The sequence below is a fragment of the Ochotona princeps genome, chromosome 3 (assembly GCF_030435755.1).
Source record: "Ochotona princeps isolate mOchPri1 chromosome 3, mOchPri1.hap1, whole genome shotgun sequence".
In the NCBI taxonomy this organism is placed as follows: Eukaryota; Metazoa; Chordata; class Mammalia; order Lagomorpha; family Ochotonidae; genus Ochotona; species Ochotona princeps.
In genome coordinates this window covers 4,543,327-4,566,131 of record NC_080834.1, presented here as the reverse complement: position 1 = coordinate 4,566,131, position 22,805 = coordinate 4,543,327, and the positions used below count along the sequence as shown (strand labels likewise).

Genomic DNA, 22,805 nt, shown 5'->3' with positions numbered 1-22,805 from the left:
AGCAGTCAGATAGGCGGGTCATGGCCGAATGAGAAGTTCGGTCTTGAAAGGGTTAGGCTGTTGGCCAACCTCACCAACTTTATACCTGCATCAAAGCCAGAGAAAAGCAGCATTGAAGGAAAAGACAGGAAAAAACTCAGGTTCTGAGAGGCACAGGATACCACTAATTCACTACTCTTGATTTTACTGATCAACTCTACTTTTCTGCATGTTCTCCTTTGCTAATTTTTCATTTTTACAAATTATTTTATTCTACCTACCTTGTGTTCTCTCTTGTATCTCTTGTGTACTTCCTTGAGACAAACAGACCTTGTAAATGCATCAATTTCTTCTAAATAATAATTTTGTTTTTATTTCATTTGCCTTGACAGATAATGAACTTGTGATTTGTTTCTGAACGAGACAAAATTTCAAGTCTTATTTTATCTTCAGCCCCAATTAAATTTGGAGAATGCACAAAACCTCCAAGGATACACTTTTCTAACATGACATTTTTCTAACATGTGATCAAATATTATAATTTATTTACTTTACTTTGGAGGGAATGTTTATTGAACTATTACGTCAATGCTTTTATTGCACGTAATTTTTCACATTCTAGTATTGCTGTGATTAAAACAAAATGCTTAAATAAAGAAAAGAAGTTACAATTTTGCAACCTCTGAAATTTTTAGACGATAATTACTCCCTGGAACTGAAATTAATTCATTGAGCCATGCCAGTTCTGAGAAAAATGGAAAACAACACATAATGATATATTTAAACATTTTTTCAAAGTTAGCAAGAAACATTGCTAGCTAAAAAGGGCAGTAGAACTACTGCTTCTACAGAATTGTCTTCTAATTATTCCAGTACATTAAATAATTGAAAAGGTGGAGTCCCTTTAGGATGTAGGACATCAACTCCAAGCCTTAGCAAGCAAGTTGATAGTGCCTGACTGTTGGTCACACATGTGTTTTCTGATAGACATCTCATCCTAGCGTAAACATGAAGAATTTGAGATTCTCACCATAAACCTAGTGAAACAAAACCTTTGTTTTCACAAGATCCCCAGGTGATTTGACGAGTCAGATGCATAAGAACATTTGAGGAACACTGGGTGGAGACTGCAAATCTCTCTGGTTCTGGCTCTTTGGACCAGGAATTGAACCTCCAGATGGGATCAAGTGGCTTCTGATATACAGAGAAGCCATCGATAAAACCTGTCCGTTAATACAGCATGAAGAGCCAGATGGGTGGGGAAGGGCAGGAAGAGGGAGATGAAAGGAAGTGGACATCCCTGGGGTGAACCCCCTCTGCAGCACAAGTGGAGACATCACGATTTCCCATGTCCCGCAGCCAGAAGCTTGAGTTCTGGAGATGGGAAACACCCTTTCCTACCCTAAGAAGTTCTGTTGAGCTTGTCTTGAAACCTCATAGCATAGTAAATCTTTTTTTTTTAAAAAAAAAATTTGTTTATTACATCTTAGGCTCAAGGATTTTTTCCCCTTGTATCCTCCCCCACTCTCTCCCTGTTGTAACAACAGTCTACTCCCTCAACAACACTCACAAGTTCATTATTCTGCTATTTAAATGTATCCTGACATCGCAGCTGTAAAGTCCAGCATTCTAGAGTGAAGATGTACTTAACAGTTTCATTGGGGCTCCATCTTTTATTTAGAGGTAGAGATGTACATAGCAATGTACCTCCACATCATGGTATACTTGCCTGCATTTCACAGATCCTCTGGATAAATATATGATTACATATATATATTTGTACATAAATATATAATGATTTTGTATTTTACAAGAAGGTTGCCTTATATCAGAGAAAACATCTACTATTTGTCCTTTTGGGATTGACTTATTTCACCAAGCATAAATGGTCTTCTAATGCCATTGCCCTGCTGCCGCCCAGGAGTTCAGGGCCATCGATTTATGTTCATTGATTTTGTATCCTGCTACCCAGCCAAATTCTCCTATGAGTTTCAACAGTCTCTTGATTGAGTCTTTTAGTTCTCCTGTGTAGAGAATCATGTGATCTGTGCACAGCGATAATTTTAGTTCCTCGTTTCCCATTTAAATTCTTCCAAATTATTTTTCTTGCCTAATAGCTCTGATAAGGACTTATAATATTATATCGAACAGCAGGGGTGAGAATGGACATCCTTATCTATTTCCTATCTTAGTCTTTCCCAATTTAGCATAATGCTGGTATTGGGGTTTTCGTATATTGTTTTGATTGTTACGGAATGTTCCTTCCATGTCTATCTTGCTTCAGGTTTTTAGAATGAAATGATGTTGGATTTATCAGCCATCTTTGCAGTTATCTGGATGATCATATATTTTTTGTTTTTCAGTTTCTTGATGTGGTGTACTACATTTATTGATTTGTGTGTGTGTGAAACCATCCCTACATGCCAGGGATAGTCTCACCTGATCCAGGTGAACGATCTGACTGGATTCTGTTGGATTCCGTTGGCTAGTAATTTGCTGAGGATTTTTGCATCTGTGCTCATCAGGGATATCAGTCTGTAGCTCTCTTTCTGTGTGTGTGTCTCTATCTGGCTTTAGTGACAACATGGTATTGGCTTCATATAAAGAGTTTGGAAGGATTGCCTCCCATTCTATGTTTGGAACAGCTTTTGGAGGCTTGGGTAAGTTCTTGAAACATTTAGTAGATTTCAACAGTGAAGCTATCTGATTCAGGTCTTTTTTGGTGGGAGGGCTTTAATTATTGATTTAACCTCAGCCCTTGTTACAGGTCTATTTAGGTTATTAACTGCCTCATGATTCAGTTTTGGTGGATTTTGTATGTCCAAAAATCTATCCATTTCTTCTAGGTCTTCTGATTTGTTGGTGTACAATTGCTTATAATAGTTCCTGATTATCCTATATATCTTCAAGATGTCTGTTGTAGTTATATTTCTTTTTTTTGGTCTCTAATTCTATTGATTTGTATCTTTTCCCTCCTTTTTGATTAGTTGAGCTAGTGGGAAATATATTTTGTTGATGTTCTCAAAGAACCAGCTTTTGACTCATTGATCCAATGTATTGTTCTTTTGGTCTCTTATTTTTTGTATTTCTCCCTCATTTTGGTTATTTTTTCCTGCTATCTTAGGATTACTTTGCTGCTGTTTCTCCAGCTCCTTTGTATGCATAGTATGTATGGATAGCTCATTTACTTGGTGCCTATCTTTTTTCTTCTCCCTACTTTATGTTTACTTTTATGGTACAATTCCATAGGCTCTGGGATTTGCCCTGCACCCTCCCCGTATTCCCTCTCCCCAACATATTTCCCGCATATTATTATAATAGTATAGTCCTTCATAAGCATTCATAACTCCATCAGCCTGTTAAGTGTGTCCTGACATTGCTGGTACCAACAATGGCAGACAGACCAACATCCTGTTGATACATCTAACAGTTCTTGGTGCCTTTCTAAGCTCTTGACATAAGCATTGATTGAAATGCTTTCCTCTTAACAATGCCTTAAGTTCCATAAGTTTTGACAAGTTGTTTGACGCCTTTGTTTCTTCCAAGCATTTTTAAAATTTTTTCCTTTGATTTCTTCTATAATACATGGTTCAATTAGCATATTATTCAGTCTAGACGTATTTGCATAACTTCTGGGGTCTCTGGTTTTATTCCATGATGGTCTGAAACAATACCTGGTATAATTTTTATTTTTAAAACATTTTCTGAGGCTTGTCTTGTGGCCTATAATATGTTCACTCCTTCAAAAAGTTCTTGTATTGATGAAAATAAGAGTATTCTCTGTCTGTAGGATGAAAAGTCTAGATGTATCATTTAAGTCCACTCGCTCTAGTGTCTGGGTGAGCGCTGTTGTTTCCTTGCTGAGTTTCTGTTTCATCAATCTGTCCCTTTATGTTAATGGGGTGTTAAGGTCCCCCACTATTATTGTATGGAATCTATTTTTCCCTTTAAATCATTAATATTCATTTCATGTCATTATGTGCCCTCGCATTTGGTACATACATATTTATTATGATTAAAAGGATCCCTTGATCATGAAATGGTGTCCTTCTTCATCTCTTCTAATGTTTTTCATGTTAAGGCCTACATTTTCCTGTAGAAGAATGGCTGTGCCAACTTGGTTTTCCTTTCCATTAGCCTGGAATATCTTTTTCCATCCTTTCACTTTCGGTTACTGCATATCTTTGTTGGTAAGTTGAATCTCCTGTAGGCAACAAATAGATGGGTTTTGTTTTTTTTTTTGATCCAGGCCACTAATATATGATGTTTGATTGATGAGTTAAAGTCATTTACTTGTGATGTTAATATTGATAAGCAGTGATTTGGTCCTTTTGTTTTAGTAATAAGTTACTCATTGCCTGATTTAGTCTTCTTCGCTTGTTTTACTGGGATGTTCTCCACGTTTGCCTTTGGTTTTGGCAATGTGCTATTCCTTTTCTCTGTCAGCAGGATATCTTTAAGGATGTTTGTAAGGTGAGCCTAGGGGAGGCGAGCTCTTTGAGCTTTGCTTCACTGTGGAAAACTTTCATTTCATTTGCAAAGACAAAGGAAAGCTTTGCTGGGTAAAACATTCTGGCTGACAATTTTTTCCCTCTCAGGATTTGGAACATGTCACTCCATTTTCTTCAGGCTAAAATAGGATTTTTCTCTTCTACAGGAGATGTGTCAGTAGCCTTATTCTTCGTGCCTGTGTTTCTTCTTTTGCCCCAACTTTGATTAGCAAACTCTTCTCCTTGGGGCTGGTTTTTAAGCTGTTGCCATTTAAAGTTACGGATCCTGTTCGGTGTCCCTTTTTTTTTTTTTTTTGCTTACTGTTGCTTTTGCTATTTCTGTGGTGACATTCCATCCCACTCTTTCATGCCACCCTCCCGGTTCACCTCTCTCCACCCCTTGTAATCTTGTGCTGTGAACTCAGTGTTGCCTGCTCAGCCTTTCTCCCATTTCCTGATTCAGCAGCACCCAGGGTTAGGTAGACACTAGCTGTCCTAGGTTACAGAGTTTTCAGTGGTGCCAGATCTAATCTGAATGGAGCCTGTGGAATGCTGAGTCAGTATTGTTTTCCTGGTAGGACCAGTGCAATGCATTGAACCTGGAGTGAGTTTTCACCTGGCTTAACACATGTGCAACTCACTATTGCCCTTACTGCAGCGCCTTTGCCCCAGTTCACAAAATGGCACCCGAAGTAGTACTGGTGGAGTCTGGGCCATGAAGTCCACCCATTCCCATGCCTGACTTCCTGGACTCTGCCACTGTATTTCTTCTGCCTATGGTAGAATCCAACAGTCAGCAAGACCTGTAATTCTGTTGCTGGGTTCACTTCTCGAGCTCCCAGTAGATGCCCGCCTAGCTGCCAGTGCAGCTCTTCTTATCAGTATCTACTAGCAGTCAGGTCTGGGTGCAACTCAACTAGTCAGCGGGACCCACAGCTCTATGGCTGGTTTTACCACCTGAGTTCCAGGTGAATGCCCTTTCCCACCTGGCTGCCAGTGGAGCTCTGATCGCTGATAGCTAAGTGCCTCTGGAGTATCTGTTCACTGCAGCACTGCTCTGCTATCTCTGTTGCTTCCTGGTACCCACGGGTTTCCAGGTGACCATCTGCTGTCAGCCTGTCCAATTTCCTGGGATTTCTTTCTTTCTGCCTCACCTCAGCTAATCCTCCTCTGTCTGTTAAGACCTGTCCTCCCCCTTTGCTGTCATTTTGCCTCTCCTTTTGTTTTTCTGAATTTTAAAGAAAGATTACCTGGTGATATTAATCCCAGGAATTAATGAAATAGTGTATGATAAATTGGAAAACACGTAATGTTTGAGGAAATTCAAACTTCTACCCTGTGAGAAGAATCCTCCCTACAAGAGCCATTGATGAACCACAACATTTCAGATGGTAGGGAGAGTTTTCATGCTACAAGGTAGTCACACCACTCTAAGTTAGTCATGCTGTTGTGGAAAGATCATAGTAGTGGAAATTAGAAGACACAAGTTCAAGTTTGTTCTGTGTCCTTAATAGTTCTAGGCCTAACCTGTTCCTATCCCCAACTATGTGGTCTAATTCAAAGGTTCAAACTGATATCACTTAAAAAAAAAATCAATTCCAACCATAGGTAGGATTGAAAAGATCATTCGTCCAGTTTTCTGCCCCAGTTTTAACAGGACAGCTCTAAGCGGATCTTATTTCCCAATGGCAAATCTGCAGGGCATTCAGAGAACTTGGGATCACAAAGGGCCCTAGCAGAGGACACCAGTCAAGAGTCCTCCAGTACAAAGGATACCAGTTGGCTATATGGGGGAAGTAGATGGTAGGGAGCTCAAATAGCAAAACAGGTGTGCAACAAGGAAAGGCAGTGAATCCAGAGAGTAAATGTGAGTCCTAGGGCTGCAGGAACAAAGGGAAACTCAATCTGGAAGGATACTGGGCGGAGTTCAGCTGCTTCCTCTGAGAGATAAGGGTGAAAGTATAGGAGAAAGGAAAAGCAGGTGGGGAGAGAAGCTTGACATGGTTGTCAGAATGAGGGTGAAGAAGCGGTACTGAGTTGCCACAGCTGGAGAAGCAGGCAAACAGGAAGGAGCCTATCTTTTCCTCTTCTCTTGCTATGGGGTTTTGTCTGTGAGGGCCGTTGTTGGAAAACCCAAAAGGAAACATGGCTCATGGGGCTCCAGTGCCGTGATCACAGAACCAGTTAGGAAGGGGTAGGAGGAGCTTGAGGCTGAGACACTGGTTTGATAATTGACACCAAGAACACATACCAACCCCACCTTTCTTCCATATGAGAGTCTGAGATCCAGAGCATTTAGAAGAATTTTACACAGTAGTACAACCAGTCTTTGCAGGCATGGACCCACCAAAACATAATGGCTACTAAAGTATACATGCTGTCAAATGGTGCTTTACCTCTGGCAGATAATTTTTATAAATATAATAGTTATAGTTCATACAAAAGAACTCTGTTCTAAGATCCCCAGTGCATACTTGAAGGTGTGTACAGCAAGCACTCTTATACATATGAAAGGACTTTACAAAATTCATGCAAGATAGAATTCAAAGGTGCAAAACTTTGAGATGCATGGATACTTTCTTCTTTAGTATGTATTTTCTATGAACTTTTTAAAAGACCCTTCATGTGTGTCTGATAAAGCTTAATTCATAAATTAGACATGATAAAAGATTAGCAATAGCCATTAGTCAAATGGAAGTGTAACAAAATAGTATACTGAAAGTTATTTAAAACTTAATGAATTGTTTAGTTCTGGAATTTTCAACTCCAGATTTTTTGGGTATGCAGTTAACCATGGGTAACTGAAACTGCAAAAGGCAAAATTGAATGAGAAAACTAACATAATGGATGTGCTTGAAAGAGACTTTTCAAAGTCGCTTTGGCTTGTAAAATCCTGCTAATTACAGTAATCTGTGCGATCTAATTAATTGTGAAGCAATGGGATTATGGTTATGTATACAAATACGAAGGGTCAGATCAACTATGTTGTTTATTTTAATTATATCCCGAGCTTCTTCTCATATAGACTCACTCTTCGTGTTTTGTTTGTGTGTTGCCTCTATACTCAAAAAACCCAGAAAGTGGTTAGCTGCATCACTGCCTGTTTGTGATTTACTAGAGGCAAGGAAACAAAACCCAATTGCATCGCTAGGGAAAATATCCTGAAATGACAAGCCCAGCCAGCTCAGAAGCATAGTCTTCATCCTCAAATGTCTATTTGCCTTGGATAACAGAAATGATATATTTTAGATCACCTCAGATCACCTTAAAATATTCATGAATGATCTAATACAGGCAGCAAAGCCCAGGGAGTCTGTGGAATATTGAATCTCAGTTCGGCTACCTTCAGGGTGACCTTGAGTAAATTACTTCGGTGTCTTGTTCAACGGGCATAAAATATTTGTTTATTCCACTAGCAGTAATGGAGCTCTTGCAGCGTGCCCAGTACGGCTAAGGGTGAAGGACCAATGGGTCTCTCTACCCTCAATGAGCTTTACATTCCAGCGCAGGAAGGGAGGAAATAAGCACATAAGCATGCGAAATGTTAGGAGGTAATGAACACTGCAGAGCATCAATGGCCGGAGAAGCAAGTGGAGGCAACAATTCTTGAGGAATGAGTAGGAATGCATTGTGATAACAAACTGTCTGGACAGATATCTAAGGGAAGCAGGGTGGGGTTGCATGTATATATCTGGAGAAGAGCTTTTCAAAGAGTGGCACCCAGGAGTGTACGGGTACTGCCATGGGACCCTGTCAGGGAATGATGCAACCAGTGAGGTAGAGGATGAGGTGAAAGAGGAGTGAAGTGGGACTAGATCCTGCAGAGCCTTTTAAGCCAGGAGAATCCATTATAAAGTGTTGAGCAAAGAAACAGCATGAACTGGATTATTTTTTTAATATAGGGTGTTTTAATTCTTTTTTTTTTAAAGATTCTGTTTTTATTGGAAAGTCAGATTTACAGAGAGAAGGAGAGACAGAGAAAGATCTCCTATCCACTGGTTCCCAAATGAAGCCAAGAGCCAGGAACTTCTTCCAGGTCTCCCACATGGGTGCAGATTCCCAAGCCTTGGACTGTCCCCAGCTGTTTTCCCAGGCCACAAATAAGGAACTGGAAGGGAAGAGAATCAGCTGGGATATGAACTGGCACTCATATTGGATACCAACGCATGCAAGGCGAGGACTTTACCCTCTAGGCTACCGCGCCAGACTTGAATTGAATTATTTCTAAAGAATCACTACTGTGACCTAGCAGTTAAAATGTCACTTAAGGCAACCACATACCATATGGTACATGAGTTTCAGAACCAGCCCAGCCTGCTCTCGGCTCCAGCCTCATGCTAATATGTACTCGGAGGCTAATATGTACTCAGGAAGACACCCATGTGGGAGGCCTGGATTAAGTTCCGAGATGCCTGCTGCAGCCCTGACCATTGAAGAACTGTTAGGTATTGAAGAGAAGGAGGGAGTTTGTTTCTCTCTGCCTCCACCTTGTCTCCAACTGTACTCCCCCCTCCACCACCCAATCCTATCAAATAAATACAATCAAAAGAATCACTATTGTTAGGTGAAGAACAGATTGTGGGGGACCCACAGGGGAGAGAGAGCAACCAGTTGGAAAGCTGTTGTCATCCAGGCCACAATGAGCTTGGTGTGGAAAAGAAAACTAGGACAGAGGTATTGAGCAGGCAGTGGGTTGGGAGTGAATCTTGAAGTACAGTGAGAGGAGAGTAAGGGTTGATCCCAAAGTGTTGAACTGAGCGTCAAGGAGAATGGAACTGCCATTCCAGAGAAGAGGCAGCTGGTGGGAAGGGCTGCTCCATCACTGCAGACTTGTAATGAGATAATAAATCAGTTTAGCAAGAATAAAATGGAAATGAAGCTAGCACAGGATCCTTCATGCACAGGAGGTGTTCCACCAGTCTGGGATCCTTCCCTGCTCTTTGCAACACTTGTGTGTTACTTACTCCTGCTCTCAGAATCAATGTGTTCACCACCCACACGCAGTTGCTTTGTTATCCCAGATTTACTTAATGCCCCCCCCCAAACAGAGAGCGAATCTGCTAGCTGTCACCAAGAAAAACCCCAGCAGATAACAGTCTCAACAAGAACAAAGTATCTACTCCACTTTGAGAAGATACATTTATTTATTTAAAAGGTTTACAGAGAGGAGGCAGAGACAGTGAGAGAGATCTTCTGTCTGCATGCTTCCTCTCAAGATGGGTGTCACGGCCAGTGCTGTGCCAGGATGGAACCAGGAACCAGGAAGTTCATCTGGTGTGGGTATTGGGTCCAAATACTTGGACCATTTTCTATTGCTTTTCCAAGGCCACTAGCAGGTAGCTGGATCAGGAGTGGAGCAGCTAAGATGTGAATCTGTGTCCATATGGGATGTTGGCATTGAAGGCAGTGGCTTTACTTGCTATGCCACAACACTAGACCCCCAGGTCAGCCGCATCTTTAAATAAAGAGAAACCTTTGATACCAAAGCAAACTACGTTGCAATCCTCCCAGAGCATGCAGGACATAAGGTGTTTCAGCATCCTAAAATTTTTCTTAGTACTCCTTACTTTTAACTGAAATTCTGTGAACAGTGAAAAATAATATTTTACAAACACATTTTTTCCTTAGCAATTTTGAAGAAATTCTAAGAAACTGAAAAGTTACCAAAAATCTATCAAAAATCTTGCTGGGTGTATATTTCTTGGCAAAGTTTCCTACTTGTTTTTATCCTTTTATTTAAAATTTTACAGCATTATATTAAAAGAGAATAGGTACTGTAAATATTTATGTACTTGTATTATGTGGATATGCCTCAGCAATATGTTATCCAGTGCCAATCTGAAATAAAACCAACATGAAAATAGAGCCATATAGTCTCAGTATAAAAAAAAAAGATAAGCTTGAGTCTTTAAAATTCTCTATTGCAGATTCATTTGAAATGTCAGTATTCAGTTCACATAACTCTATACTCTTAAGAATCATCGGCATTAAATTTATGAGTGTTTTTAGTTGGAAAGATTCTGCTGCTTAAAATTCAATTCAATCCCCTTGATCTGAGTTGAGGAATGCTTATATTGTGTGCTTTTCCCATAGCTCTCCTTTCTGTCCAATTTCCCGTAATTAATCTGATCTTTACAATCCACAGTAGAGTGTAGCTCCCACCACTTCTCCACCTTCACCCGGGGACAGTAACACAGAGAAAAAACACAGCCCAGGGACAAATCACATGTTTGCTCCCTGGATGCTATTCCTCTGCCCCCAGAGAAAGTCTAGTACTATGCATGACTTTGTGGAGCTCTGAAAGCTGGTGAAATATGCCTTCACATGTAAATCCCGTAGCTGACAGTGAGCCAAGGGCTCCGTGATGATAGGAAGAACACAAGAACAGACTGGCTTCCCTTCCAGGGCTGTGTGGCTTGGGAGTGGTTCATCAGAGCTCCAGCTGCAGAAAAAGCACCAGCTTTGCCCAGAAAGCATAGGAACAAACACGGGCTTCCTTTTGACTAGGCAAGAGAGATCATTGGCCAAAGCAATGAAACCCTTGTATGTGTCTTAGATTTGTGACATATGGCACTTATCATAAGTTATGCTATGACAAGACCATTCAGGCTCTCCAAGGTACACTGTAGGAAACAGATGTGTCTGAGCAAATAAGAAACCATGGATTGATTATACAGTGCTTTGTTCATGTGTTTCCCAGTATAACTTTCCTAACACAAGACGAGATAATCATTAATTTCCAGGAAGAATCAACTTCTCATTGTATTAAGGATCTGCTTCTTAATGTGTTTCATTCTGTTAAGCTCTAAGATCTCTATTTAAAAGAAGTAGCAAGATTTACTCAGGTTTCCTTACAGTAATTACTAGCACTTTCAGCTCTACTGACACCAACTCTGTCTTCCAGCTGAAAAAGCCTCACAGACTTTGACTTCCGTGGGAAACTTGGTTTTGATTACTCTGTTTTCAAATTTCAGGGATAGTGGCTGTTCTCTTCTGCGGAGTGACACAGGCACATTATACCTACAACAACCTGTCTTCGGATTCCAAGATAAGGACAAAACAGGTAAACTTACTATGGGTTTTGTGTAATGACTGTGTAATGATTCTGGCAGTGTACATGGAAAGAATTTCTTTCATAAAGGGAAAAAGCTTAAGGCTTCATTACAGGTTGGATATTTATAGATTTTTTTTCCCCTTCCAGGATAACCATTAGCAATTCTCTCGGTAAGCAAAAATATAGTTATAGCAGTCTCTCCCTCCCAGGAGATGTGGAGCGCGGACTGTCAGTCCTGAAGATGAAAGGCCTATAGTCAGTAATAATTCACAGTCACTTACATCTAAAAGCATTAGAAAGCATGCGGGATGGGGTAGTTACAGAGACACAAGGAAATGACGAAAATCAGGAAGTGATGTCTGGACTTCAGTGAGGTACTTTTGCTTCCCAGTTGTTACACAAGTGGCAAGCTGCTCCCTATGCCAAGGACACATGTGCTTGGGTACTTGTACACACACACATTTATCCCATAAATGCTTGCTCTGCAGCAACTCCATGCCAAGAACTGTGTTGGGTACCAGGAACGCAAAGACAGAGATTATGTAACCTTCTCTTCAAGGGCTCTTTTTCAAGTCCACTGATGATGAGAAATATGTGTCATGAATGCCACGTCCACAGGGTGCTAACACTGTGATGCAAATATCTGTAGGTACCACTGAGAAGGGAATCGCCTCATAATTTGAGTTGGGAGAGTCAGGAAAAAGTTTCTAGAGTGATGTCCAATCTGGAGTTTGAACTACAAGTAGAAGTTAACTAGGTTAAGATTTGGAGTCCAGCGAGGGATGGAAGATAGCAGAAAGGACCTTTGATCCCAGGGAATCAGCATGGACAAAATGTCTTAGTGGATGGCTGAAGCTCTGTAAATAGTTCAGTATGGCTAGCAAAGGGGGCTAGCACATGAGATGCTGTGTGGGATGGAGGCATGAGATCACAGACACAGCCACAGGACTTTAGGTACCTTGTGGAAGAGTACAGACTTAATCCTAAAGGTAATGCAGACATCCATTGTCTCCTAGTTCTGGAGATGAACTTATTGATAAGATCAGTTCCCTCTGAGGCCTGAGAGGGAGAATCTGTTCTCTTTCTCTTTTTTTAATATATATATTAAAATATATATTAAAATATATACAAACACATATAAAATATACTTTAATATATATTAAAATATATATAAAATAATTATATATTAAAATATATTTTTTTTTATTTTGAACTTTTTAATTATGTGTTACAATTTCATATAGGATGGGATTTTCCCCCAAACTTCCACCCCCCAACAGATTTTCCCCATTGTACTAAAGTGGTATAATCCTCCATAAGGAATTATAGTTCCATCAGTCTCTTAAAGTGTACCCCAACATTGCTGGTACAAAGTCAGACAGTCCAGCATCCCATGGTCTACACTTGTCCAATGGTTTCCTTGGGAATACATCTTTCAACTGGAAGCAGGGATGTATGCTGCATTATACCTCCACATCTGGATATGGTAGACCCCAGTACTCCATCATTATACATTTGCATAACTGAGAAGCCATGAAACAAGGTCAACCACTGGGATGAGTTCTCAGATTTCTCAGATTTCCACCTGATTTTGGTGTTGCTTGCGTTGTAGATCTGTCATCCTGATCTCTGCTGCCACTTGGCAGGCATTCTCTTCTGCATGCCTGGGTACCTCCCAATGTCTCTGTTTTATGAAGACACCAGCTGTAATAAGTAGTGACCTACCCCACTCCAATATGACTTCACTTTAATTACTTCAAGAATAACTCCGTCTTACTAAAGTCTCATTCTAAGATACTAAAGATTGAAGTTTCAACATACAAATTGGACATAGTAGGTGGAAGATACAATTTGGCTTACCATTTGAAATTATTGGAGGATCTTAGAAATGCAATTTTAGAAGAATCACTCTGAGAGGCACAGGATCATGAACAGGGCATCTGTATCAGTTAGCTCTTGCTGTGTGATAAACAACCACACAATCCAATGAAACCCAATCTATGGTCAACCTGCAAGGTTCAGCCATTTTAAGCTGGGGATAAGAAGTAAGTTCATTCAAGAATCTGAGGATTGTAACCTTTATCCCAGGCTAAGCTGGGCTGGATCACCTTCACCAGCACCATGTGCCTGTCCTTCTCCTGATAGAAGATCAAGACTCTACTTGTGTTTTATACCCCAGAGAGCCTATTGACTAAGGAGATGTATGAGTCAGTATGAAGTCTAGAGCTTGAACAAGCCTATGACGCACAATGGGAGAACACTGCAAAGTAATATTACAAGAAGTGTGAGTCCAGGGAATGTGGAAGAACTGGACTGGGTGGTGGAATGTATCCCAAAATATGAATGCAAGTAGAGCAGCTGTATATGTCCAAGAGTCCTAAAAACATGTGATGTGGTGGTAGGAGTGGAGAAGGCAAAAGTGACATCCAAGTGAAACCCAGAAATGGCCAGAAATTCCTGGACAGGAGCTATGGGAGGCTCCCTTGAATGCTCCTCAAGTGTCCACTGCTTGCATCCCTGCCTCATGCTCCAAGCTCGGCTCAACCTGACCCCACCTCTGCTCAGCCATCCTTCCCCTCTGCCTGTCACCGCAGATGGCTTCAGAGGAATCACAAAACGTGACTAACAGAAATTGTGAGGCCCCATGAATAAAACAGAAACAAATAGAACATACGGACACCAACTACTTAGAAACCCCTGACCCAGAGTCATCTAGGATCCTTCCCATTACAGAGACAGCTGGGATCCTCCAGGGCTCGAAGGAAAATGTCTCAGGCTGCTTTTTCTGAGCCTCTTTCGGTCTTCTGAGCATTTGTATTCTGGGAGCTGAATCCTGTTTAGGAACTTGCACTTTTAAGTCGTGCTCTCTAGGCTGCTCTGCAGAACTTCAAAGACAATTCCTTTCCTGGTAAGACAGCAGCCCAGCACCTAAGGGAGACAAGCCAAGCCCGGGCCCCACCGCCTTCTGCTCTCCCTCCGTGTAGCTTGACAAGTAGTCCCTGCTGGGCTGCCAGGATCCATCCTACAGCACTCTCCTTTAAGGAAGCAGATGCTTACAAGTTCATTCTTTAATGTGTAAGCTTTTTCCTCTTTGCCCTATAGCCACGCTTGCTGGGCATGTGGATCACGGTAGATCAGGGCATAATGAAGACTAACTCCTGGTTCAATCACTTCCTCACTTATTTTCTTTCTGACTCAGATTGTTTAAAACAGATTACTTTGCCCTCTCGTAACATAGGCACACATAGTAGCTATACATAGCTATACATGTGTGTATATATATACATGTATATATGAGTGTATATGCATACACACACACATATATATATATCCCATTCTTCAGTATATGGAAGTTCAGTTCACCACTTTGAAAGAAATAGAATAGAGCCCCCAGTCATATCCATACCAGTGTAGCAAGCGGAGTTCAAATGGCACCAAAGCAATTACAATTTGTAGAGAAATACTGAGGCATGAAATACAGATGTGCCGCTGTGTCTTCCCTCAAACTGGGAAAGGCTTGGAAAATGTCTCATGACATTGCTTGGTTGCAGGACACAGTGTCTCCTCTGCATCTTCCCACGGTGTCTTCACACTGACTATAAGGGGATTCTGCACTCACACGTGCTCTTTGTCTCCAATCCCACGACCGTGGAAGAAGCCAATCAATGCAGTCCGGAGAAAATCCTTGCAAATTAACTTTGTGTTGTAAAATCTGAGTAATATCATTTCTAAAGGGATTTTATTCATCAACTGCATCTGTACCAGCTAACCAAATAGCTCTATTTCGATCTAAGGGCTTGTGATTAAAATTATATATCCTTTATAGCTTCCAGAATTACAGGCCATTTTTAAAACTGCATTTTCACTTTAAAATACATTTTGCAAATGATTATGACCCTCGAGATGAAGATGAATTAATTTTTGCTCTCCTGTATGAAAGCAACACTACTCTGTGTGAGGTGTAATGCAGCCTAATAGAGACACTGTGATGCTATTACCCACAACAAAGATTGAAGCTTGAAACAGCACGGCATTCTATGAAAGAGCGAATGACACGTGTGGCAATTCCTGTCCCCAGCATGGAGTGGCTCATTGCTTCAGGATGTGCACTGCTGGTTCTAGAGGTGGAAAGATCTGTGAGTCCTGCCCTCCAGTGCCAGATTTTAAACACTGCTAAGAAGAACTGCAGATGGACATAGGCACCCAGCAGTTGTAATCTAGTGTTCTTACCCCAAGCCACCCAGCCTCATCACCTGAGTCCCAGCCTGCGTCCCAGCTTCTTCCTCTCTTGTCCCCTCACCCCCAGGCAGGCCTGTGCACTGGCCATCTAGGCCAAACTCCAGGAGATTCCATTAACTGCCTTTACCTTGTCTGAAGCTGACTTTTGAAACCATGTACTTCCATGCTTTTCCTTCTAACTCGAATTTCTCCTACTATTCCCACAATTTCCAATTAAAACTTAATTCCAGCAGAAACTGGTGGGCATATTATATAAATGCAAATAGCTAACATTTACTGTGCATTAACATATATGAAGTACTTAGCTCATTTACTTTCTATATACCTAAAAGATAGCGCTTATTACTGCTAATTACTTTGATTCATTGAACAATATTTTCTGAGAACCTAGTTTGTGACAGCCACTGTTCAAGGTGCTTGGGATGTAGCAGTGAGTAAAAATATTCCCAATAAAAGATCACTTTATGGTAATCAAAATGAATTAGCAAAATATATGGTGTGCTTATGGTAGTCATAAAGCCAATAATAAGGCATGGAAAGCTAAGAATGTGCGTGGAGGCAGCCTTGAACTTTTAGATAAGGTGGCAACGGAAGGTCCCAGTGAGAAGGAGACACTTAAAATAAACAGGAGAGGGGATTGCGTGGACATCTGGGACAGAACTTCCAAGAAACTGACAGTGACAAACACAAAGGTTCCCTGAGACAGGAAGACTACTGTGGCTATGTCAGAATGAACCAGGGAGAGTATGAGAGACAGAAATAGCGCACTGATGGTGGGCAGCTCGCAGAGCCTATGCAGTGCTGGACAGGCACAGGAACTCTCAAGGACATTCTAGTACATGGTATTATTTAGGTAGAGTCAATAGCATAGAGATACTATTGAAAATATTTGGTTGGATGAGATCTTTAGAGGAGTTAGGGATGCGGGAAGGTCCAGAAACTAAGCTGGGAGATTCTCCAACATTGAAGTGGCCAAAACTGGCAAGGGAGACTGGGTAGGGAAAATAAATGCTGAAAAATAAGATGTCTGAGTAGTCTGAGAAAGAATGTATCCCAAGAAGGTGATTTGTCGCCCAACGCTGCTGAAATCTCAAGTAAGAACAGCATGAGTGTCACCAGTGACACTGCTAACCAGGCTGGTGGTGTGAATGGGGACAGGTTTGGCTGCAATAGGTTCAAGGGAATGGGTGGAAAGAACTGGAAAGCATTGTGGGTTGATGAGTCTTACCAAAGGAGTTTTTCTTTGAAGAGGAGCAGAGCAATGAAGTGATAGCTAGAGGGAGTACTTCCTATGTTGATAGGAATGATGCAGTAAAGATGATGTGTTAGAGGATTCGCCATGGCTTTTAAGTGGCATATTTGAAATTTACATGTTCTGATTTTTATGGTTCAAATTATTCTTTTTCTTTTAAAATATTTTTCATTAGTAGATGGATAGTGCAATTCTGGGTCTTAACAATACTGTGTTCATCAAACCTTGAATGGATGGATAAAAGAGCAAATGTTGGTTTCCTTTGTTGTATTTTTACCTAATTCATACACTTAGTCATTTATCTTATGTTCATTTTCCTTTGAAAATGGACTGATACTCAGTGTATTTTAATTTTTCCCTAAAACAGTTGACAGGTGGGAGTGGACATAGATGTTTCCCTGCATTTCCTATTGAAAAGCCAGCTTCTTTGCCTAACATTTACGGGCAAACAAAGGCATCTTCATTATACCACATTCTTTCCAGATGTTGATTTTAGCTTTATTCTTTTCTCCAGATGATATTTTTAGTGTTTATCACCACTGAATGGAAAACAGCAATGCAAACCCAAATTTAAATTTCCAATAAAAAATAGACAGTAGGAGCCAAATTGGATGTTCCGTGCATGACTTTGTAAGGCAGTTCATGGAAAGGAATCAGAATATGAAAAAGACAAGATGACATGGTAGGCCTGTCTGAGCCTGGAAATCTGTTTGTTTTTCCATTTCTGCCACTCTTGGTCAGGCCTTGGGTAAGCAATTTCTCATCAATAAAATGAGTGACCTAAATGAATAGGGCTTTTTTTTTCTCCTTATGCTTCTTCACGTGAAAGGCAAGGACAAAAAGAAACAGAGAGTTCACCCACCCACTGAATTGTTTCCCGAATACCATGCCAGAGGGGAAGCTGGGAGCTTGGAACTCAAACTGTGTCTCCCACATGGGTGATATTCAAATACTTGAGCCACCACCTGCATATTTGCAGGAAGGCAGAATTACAGTGCAGCAGGGACTCACTGCCAGGCAGTGTCTCAACGCACAAAACCCTTGCCCGTAAATGAGGAGTTTTTGAGGATCATACTCTGCAACTGATTCCCTGGTCTTTGACAGAGTTTAAGATCCATGTCTCTGTCCTTTTGGGACCACTTGCTTAAGAGTCTGCATTGCATGGGGATGAGAAGAGGGATCAGGGTCTTGAGACAAAATCGACTGCTAGAGAATTTTAATATTTTAATACCAGTTCCAAGGATGAAGTGGTCAAACCTCACATGGCAGTGAAGATGCCAAGAGCTACAGATTTCTTCCTGGAAAAACTTTCATTTGCCAAGTGAGCGACTGCAATGGCTTTTGCTAGGATCACCTGAGTGCTGACAGTGGACCTCTTGGGGCAACTGAAGGTCTTTCCAGTTTCTTAGTCCAAGCACAGACTGAGGGAGTAACAAGCACTTCCGTGGGTGCATGGCAGGCCCCAGGTGAGCAGAGAGCAAAGGCAAATAGCATGTAGCTCTTGCTGTTAGGAGTCCTCTTGTTCCGGGACACACACACACATGTTCCTGTATATGTGTGTCCTGTACTGTCCTCACATGGCTAGTCAGCAAACTCATGTGGCCAATGTTCACTTGAAAGGATGAACACTCAGGTCGTCTGTGCATGTCCTGGGAGGGTGCACACAGAGAAAGCACAGTGCTGGCAGGGAGCCCAGTGCATCCTATGCCACAGGCAGATACCACACCCTGGCTTGGACCCCAGGCTGCCTTGGGGAAGTGAGCTTGGGGGAGAGAGGAGCGAGCCTGTGGGAGAGAGCTGAAAACTAGAGAGTTGAATTGAGGTGAGTCATTTACTGTCTTGGTGTAGAGAACTTCATGCTGCAATGCTGGCACTTTCTTAAGGCCAAGGGCAGGCAATGATTAGCAGACTCTGCATTGTAAGAACAGCCTCAATAGCTGGTATGGAAAGCCGAACGAGGTTCTTCTAGAATTCATAGTGTTCTTCTCTGTGTTACAGTTTTAAGGGTTAGTTAAGAGAAAATCTGATAATTGCCTTGCATGACATCAATCGTAATCCTCACTGCATTGCTTTTTAACATATTCCTTACATATTGGGCCTGGCATGGTAGCCTAGCAGCTAAAATCTTCTCTTTACACGCCCCGGGATCCCAGAAGGGTGTCGGTTCTTATCTCAGCTGTCCCGCTTCCCATCCAGCTCCCTGCTTGTGACCTGGGAAAGCAGTAGAGGACAGCCCAAAGGTTTGGGACCCTGTACCTATGTGGGAGACCCGGAACAAGCTCCTGACTCCTGGCTTCAGCTCAGCTCAACTATGGCCATTGCGCTCACTTGGGGAGTCAATCATCGGACAGAAGATCTTCCTCTCTGTCTCTCCTCCTCTCTGTATATCTAACTCTGCCATCAAAACAAATCAATGTTTAAAAACAAAAACTAAAACTAAAATATATTCCTTACATTTATGATATTTAAATTTACTTTAACCTTCTGTGATTTTAAATATGTATATACACATATATTCAAGATTTTTCATTTATGGATGTATGTACTAATTTGCTTACCTATTTATTTGAAAAGCAGAGTCACAGAGAAAGAGAGGAAGAGGAGGGAGGAAATCCCAGCCGTTGTTTCATTTGCCCAAGAGCTGGAAGAACCTGGCCAAGGCTGGTCTGGCACAAAAACAAGAGCCCGGAACTGCATTCATTTCTTCCACATAGGCGACAGTGGCCCAAGTTCTTACGACATCGTCCTCTGCTTTCTCACGTATATGAGCAGGGAGCTGTATCCGAATCAGAACAGCCAGGATGGAGACTCTCTGATATGGGATGCCAAGTGGTAGCCTAAGCCACTGTACCACAACACCACTCAGCTAAATCTATTTTTAGCCTATATAACTTCTTAGGGTATATGAGGGCTCTATGAAAAGTTTATGGAAATGTATCATTTGAGTTCACCTTGAATTTAAGAGCTCAATAAGTTCTTCCTGAATTCATAAATACTGAATGAATGGTGACCATTCACCTTCTGAGATAAAAAGTAAAAAGGAGAAACAATATGCGCTAATTAATGGTTTTAGTGAATTCTTTCATGATGCATTGATTTAAATTTAATGAGCTGGATGCATAAGGCAAATGTCTTAGCTACTCCTGAGATATCGGAAGAAAGATCAGGTACAATTCTGTTACTCTGTGAGTTTCCTGTAGTGTGTCTCTGCTTTATTGATTTGCGTTACAGTGGCTTTTGATTATGGGTTTTCTGCATTTTTCCCCATCACTTTGGACAAAAGCAGGCACGTTCCAGTCCGCTTACCTGTTCTAAGGCCAGTGGAGGGGGAATGTCAGGAGCAACAATGGCCCTGCCTCCTGGCTTCGAGAGGATCAAAGATAGCTTCATAAAGCTTAGAATTGCCTTCATTTTCTGCTCTAATTACATTTCTTTTGTCAAGTTTCCTACCACTTTTCTTCTTCCCTTCATTCAAAGTACCTTTAAAAATACCATCCTAGAAGGGTTGAATTTATAAATGATGGCAAAGTGTTTAAATCTCTCCTTAGCTGAGCCCGGTGATTCTTTTCAATGGAACCCATTATATGATATAAAGGACATTTAGCAGTTCAGCTAATAAGTGTTCCCTTTTAAATGCTAATGAGAGTGGAGCTCCCACATCAGGGCAAGAACACACTGTACTTTCTGTGCCCGAAAAGAGCCAACCAAGTGGCATTGTAGTGTGTGTCATAGACAACGGCTTGGCACCCGCAGTAGCCGGTGCCTTAAAGGCTGTGGGCACTGAGATGGGGGGAGATTTAATAAAGTAAGAAATGAACCACACTTCCCCTTAAACATTGTTCATGTAAAATGTTTTCTCTGATAATCTGTATTAGTCTCTTAATTACATGACTGTTTATCATAGCAACAACCTGCAGTTGGGAATTGCAAGGCAAAAAGTGCCAAGTTAGGTGAGATTGTAAAGATGAACTTATAAGGTTAGTATTTTATGGGAAGAATCAAAGGTGCAAGGGAGTTTGATGACTTAGAGACGAGGAGCCAGTTCTGTAGCCCAGAGGCCAACCTGGACATGGTGCCCAAGAGGTAGGCATCACGATCCAAAACCACAGTGCTCATGTCTCAAAACATTTGGTGCGTTTGTTACCTATTGCTGTGCAACAAATTAACCTCAAATTTAGCAGCTTAAAGAACTTTGTATTATCATTTGACAGAGCTTTCGAAAGCCTGGAATTCAGAAGTGTCAGCTTCTGGCTCAGCGTCTCCTAGAAGGTTACTGCCAAGCTGTTGGGCAGGGCTTCACGACTTGGCTGGGGGTGAAAAATCCACTCCAAGATGTTCACTCACACAGCTATTGGCAAGAGGCTGCAATTCCTTAGCATGTGTTTTCCGGGGGCTGCTGGGGGGAGGTCCTCATGAGGAGGAAGCTAACTTTCCCCCAGTGTCAGTGAAACCAGCGGAGCCAGCAGCAAAGAATGCCTTTTGTGATATAGACCCTAAAGTTAGCACTTTTACTTCTGCCGTGTTCTCTTAGAATCTGTTGAATAAGAGCCTCCCAAATATGGTTGAAGAATTCAGTCCTGCCTTTTGATGGGAGGACTATCAATGCATTGGTAGACATCTGTGTAAAATTACTAACAAGCCTGTACCATGTTAGGAACAGCTGTTTGATAACTCAATTTATTGTGTGATTGAATATTTAAGCTTTCTTCTTTAGTCAGTTTGGCTGTATATACGACTCTCCAGAACCCTCTATTCTTCTATCTATCCATCTATCTATATATTTTATATATATAACATATATATGTTGCTGTTGTTGTTAATATCAACGCTTTGAGTCTTCTGTAAGTGGTGGGGACTCAACCACTTGAGCCGTGATGGGCTGCCTCCCAGGGTCTCCACTGACAGAAAGCCAGAATCAGGAGCTGGGTTGGCTCTTGATCCCTGCTACTGTGATGTGAGGCACTTAACCACTTAACCACTAGGCCAAATGTCTGCGCTCCCAGCTCCATTTTTTCATTTAAGGAACTTTGCATATTCTGCTAGTTATCTGGGCCACTATCCCTGCTACTTCTCTTTTCCTTTTATTACTCACCCACACTTTCTCCCTTTAGACTCCTTTTCCCTTCCCCGTCCCCTTCAATGACAGACAACGAGCCTTGAAGGAACATTGTCCCTGCTGACCACCACCCTCCCTTCTTTGTCCCTTTCCTGCTTTAAGACTGTACCAAGAGGGCCCTAACATGTAGAGCCTTCTCTGTCCTCACCACGGTGCGGGTACTAACTCACTTGCCATCTCTCTACCTTGTGGCTGATGTTTGCCTCTAGCTAGCCCCTGCTGGCTTTGCTCGGAATCCATCACTATTCTGTGTAGTGATGGTGACTGGGTGCTGCTGCTGGGAGACCTTTGTTTCTGCCCAGGGGACAAATCTTAGTGATCTGGAGCGATCCCCTTTAAATTTCTTGCTCACAGATTTCTGAATCTTTCTGGTAATTTTTGTCTTTTTTTCCTCAAACTCATGGAGTTACTTCTTTTAGTGTCTTCTAAATCTTAATTCTGTTTACTGCTTCCCCAAAATTATGGCTTTGCATTTTCTAATTATAAAAAGCATAATTCCTCATTTCTGTCTCTCCCTCACTGTCTCCTCATCTCCTCTGTTATCCTTTATTTTCTCCTCTCCTTTCCTCTTTACTGCCTCCCTCTCCTCTCATTCTTCTTCTCATTTCCATTACTTTTAGTGGAAAAAAAAATAGCATTGTCATTGCTTGGGTGTCAACATGTGAATGTACATGA

General features: G+C 41.4%; 1 protein-coding gene across 1 annotated transcript in view; it reads left to right on the top strand.

The window, feature by feature from the left end:
• The window catches only part of SLC9A9 (solute carrier family 9 member A9), a 574,162-nt gene that overhangs the window by 270,199 nt on the left and 281,158 nt on the right, over positions 1 to 22,805 (top strand). Inside the window, exon 9 of the mRNA XM_004597757.3 lies at positions 11,444 to 11,532. Within this exon, the coding sequence (XP_004597814.2) occupies positions 11,444 to 11,532 (89 nt within the window). The remainder of the gene's footprint in view (positions 1 to 11,443; positions 11,533 to 22,805) is intronic.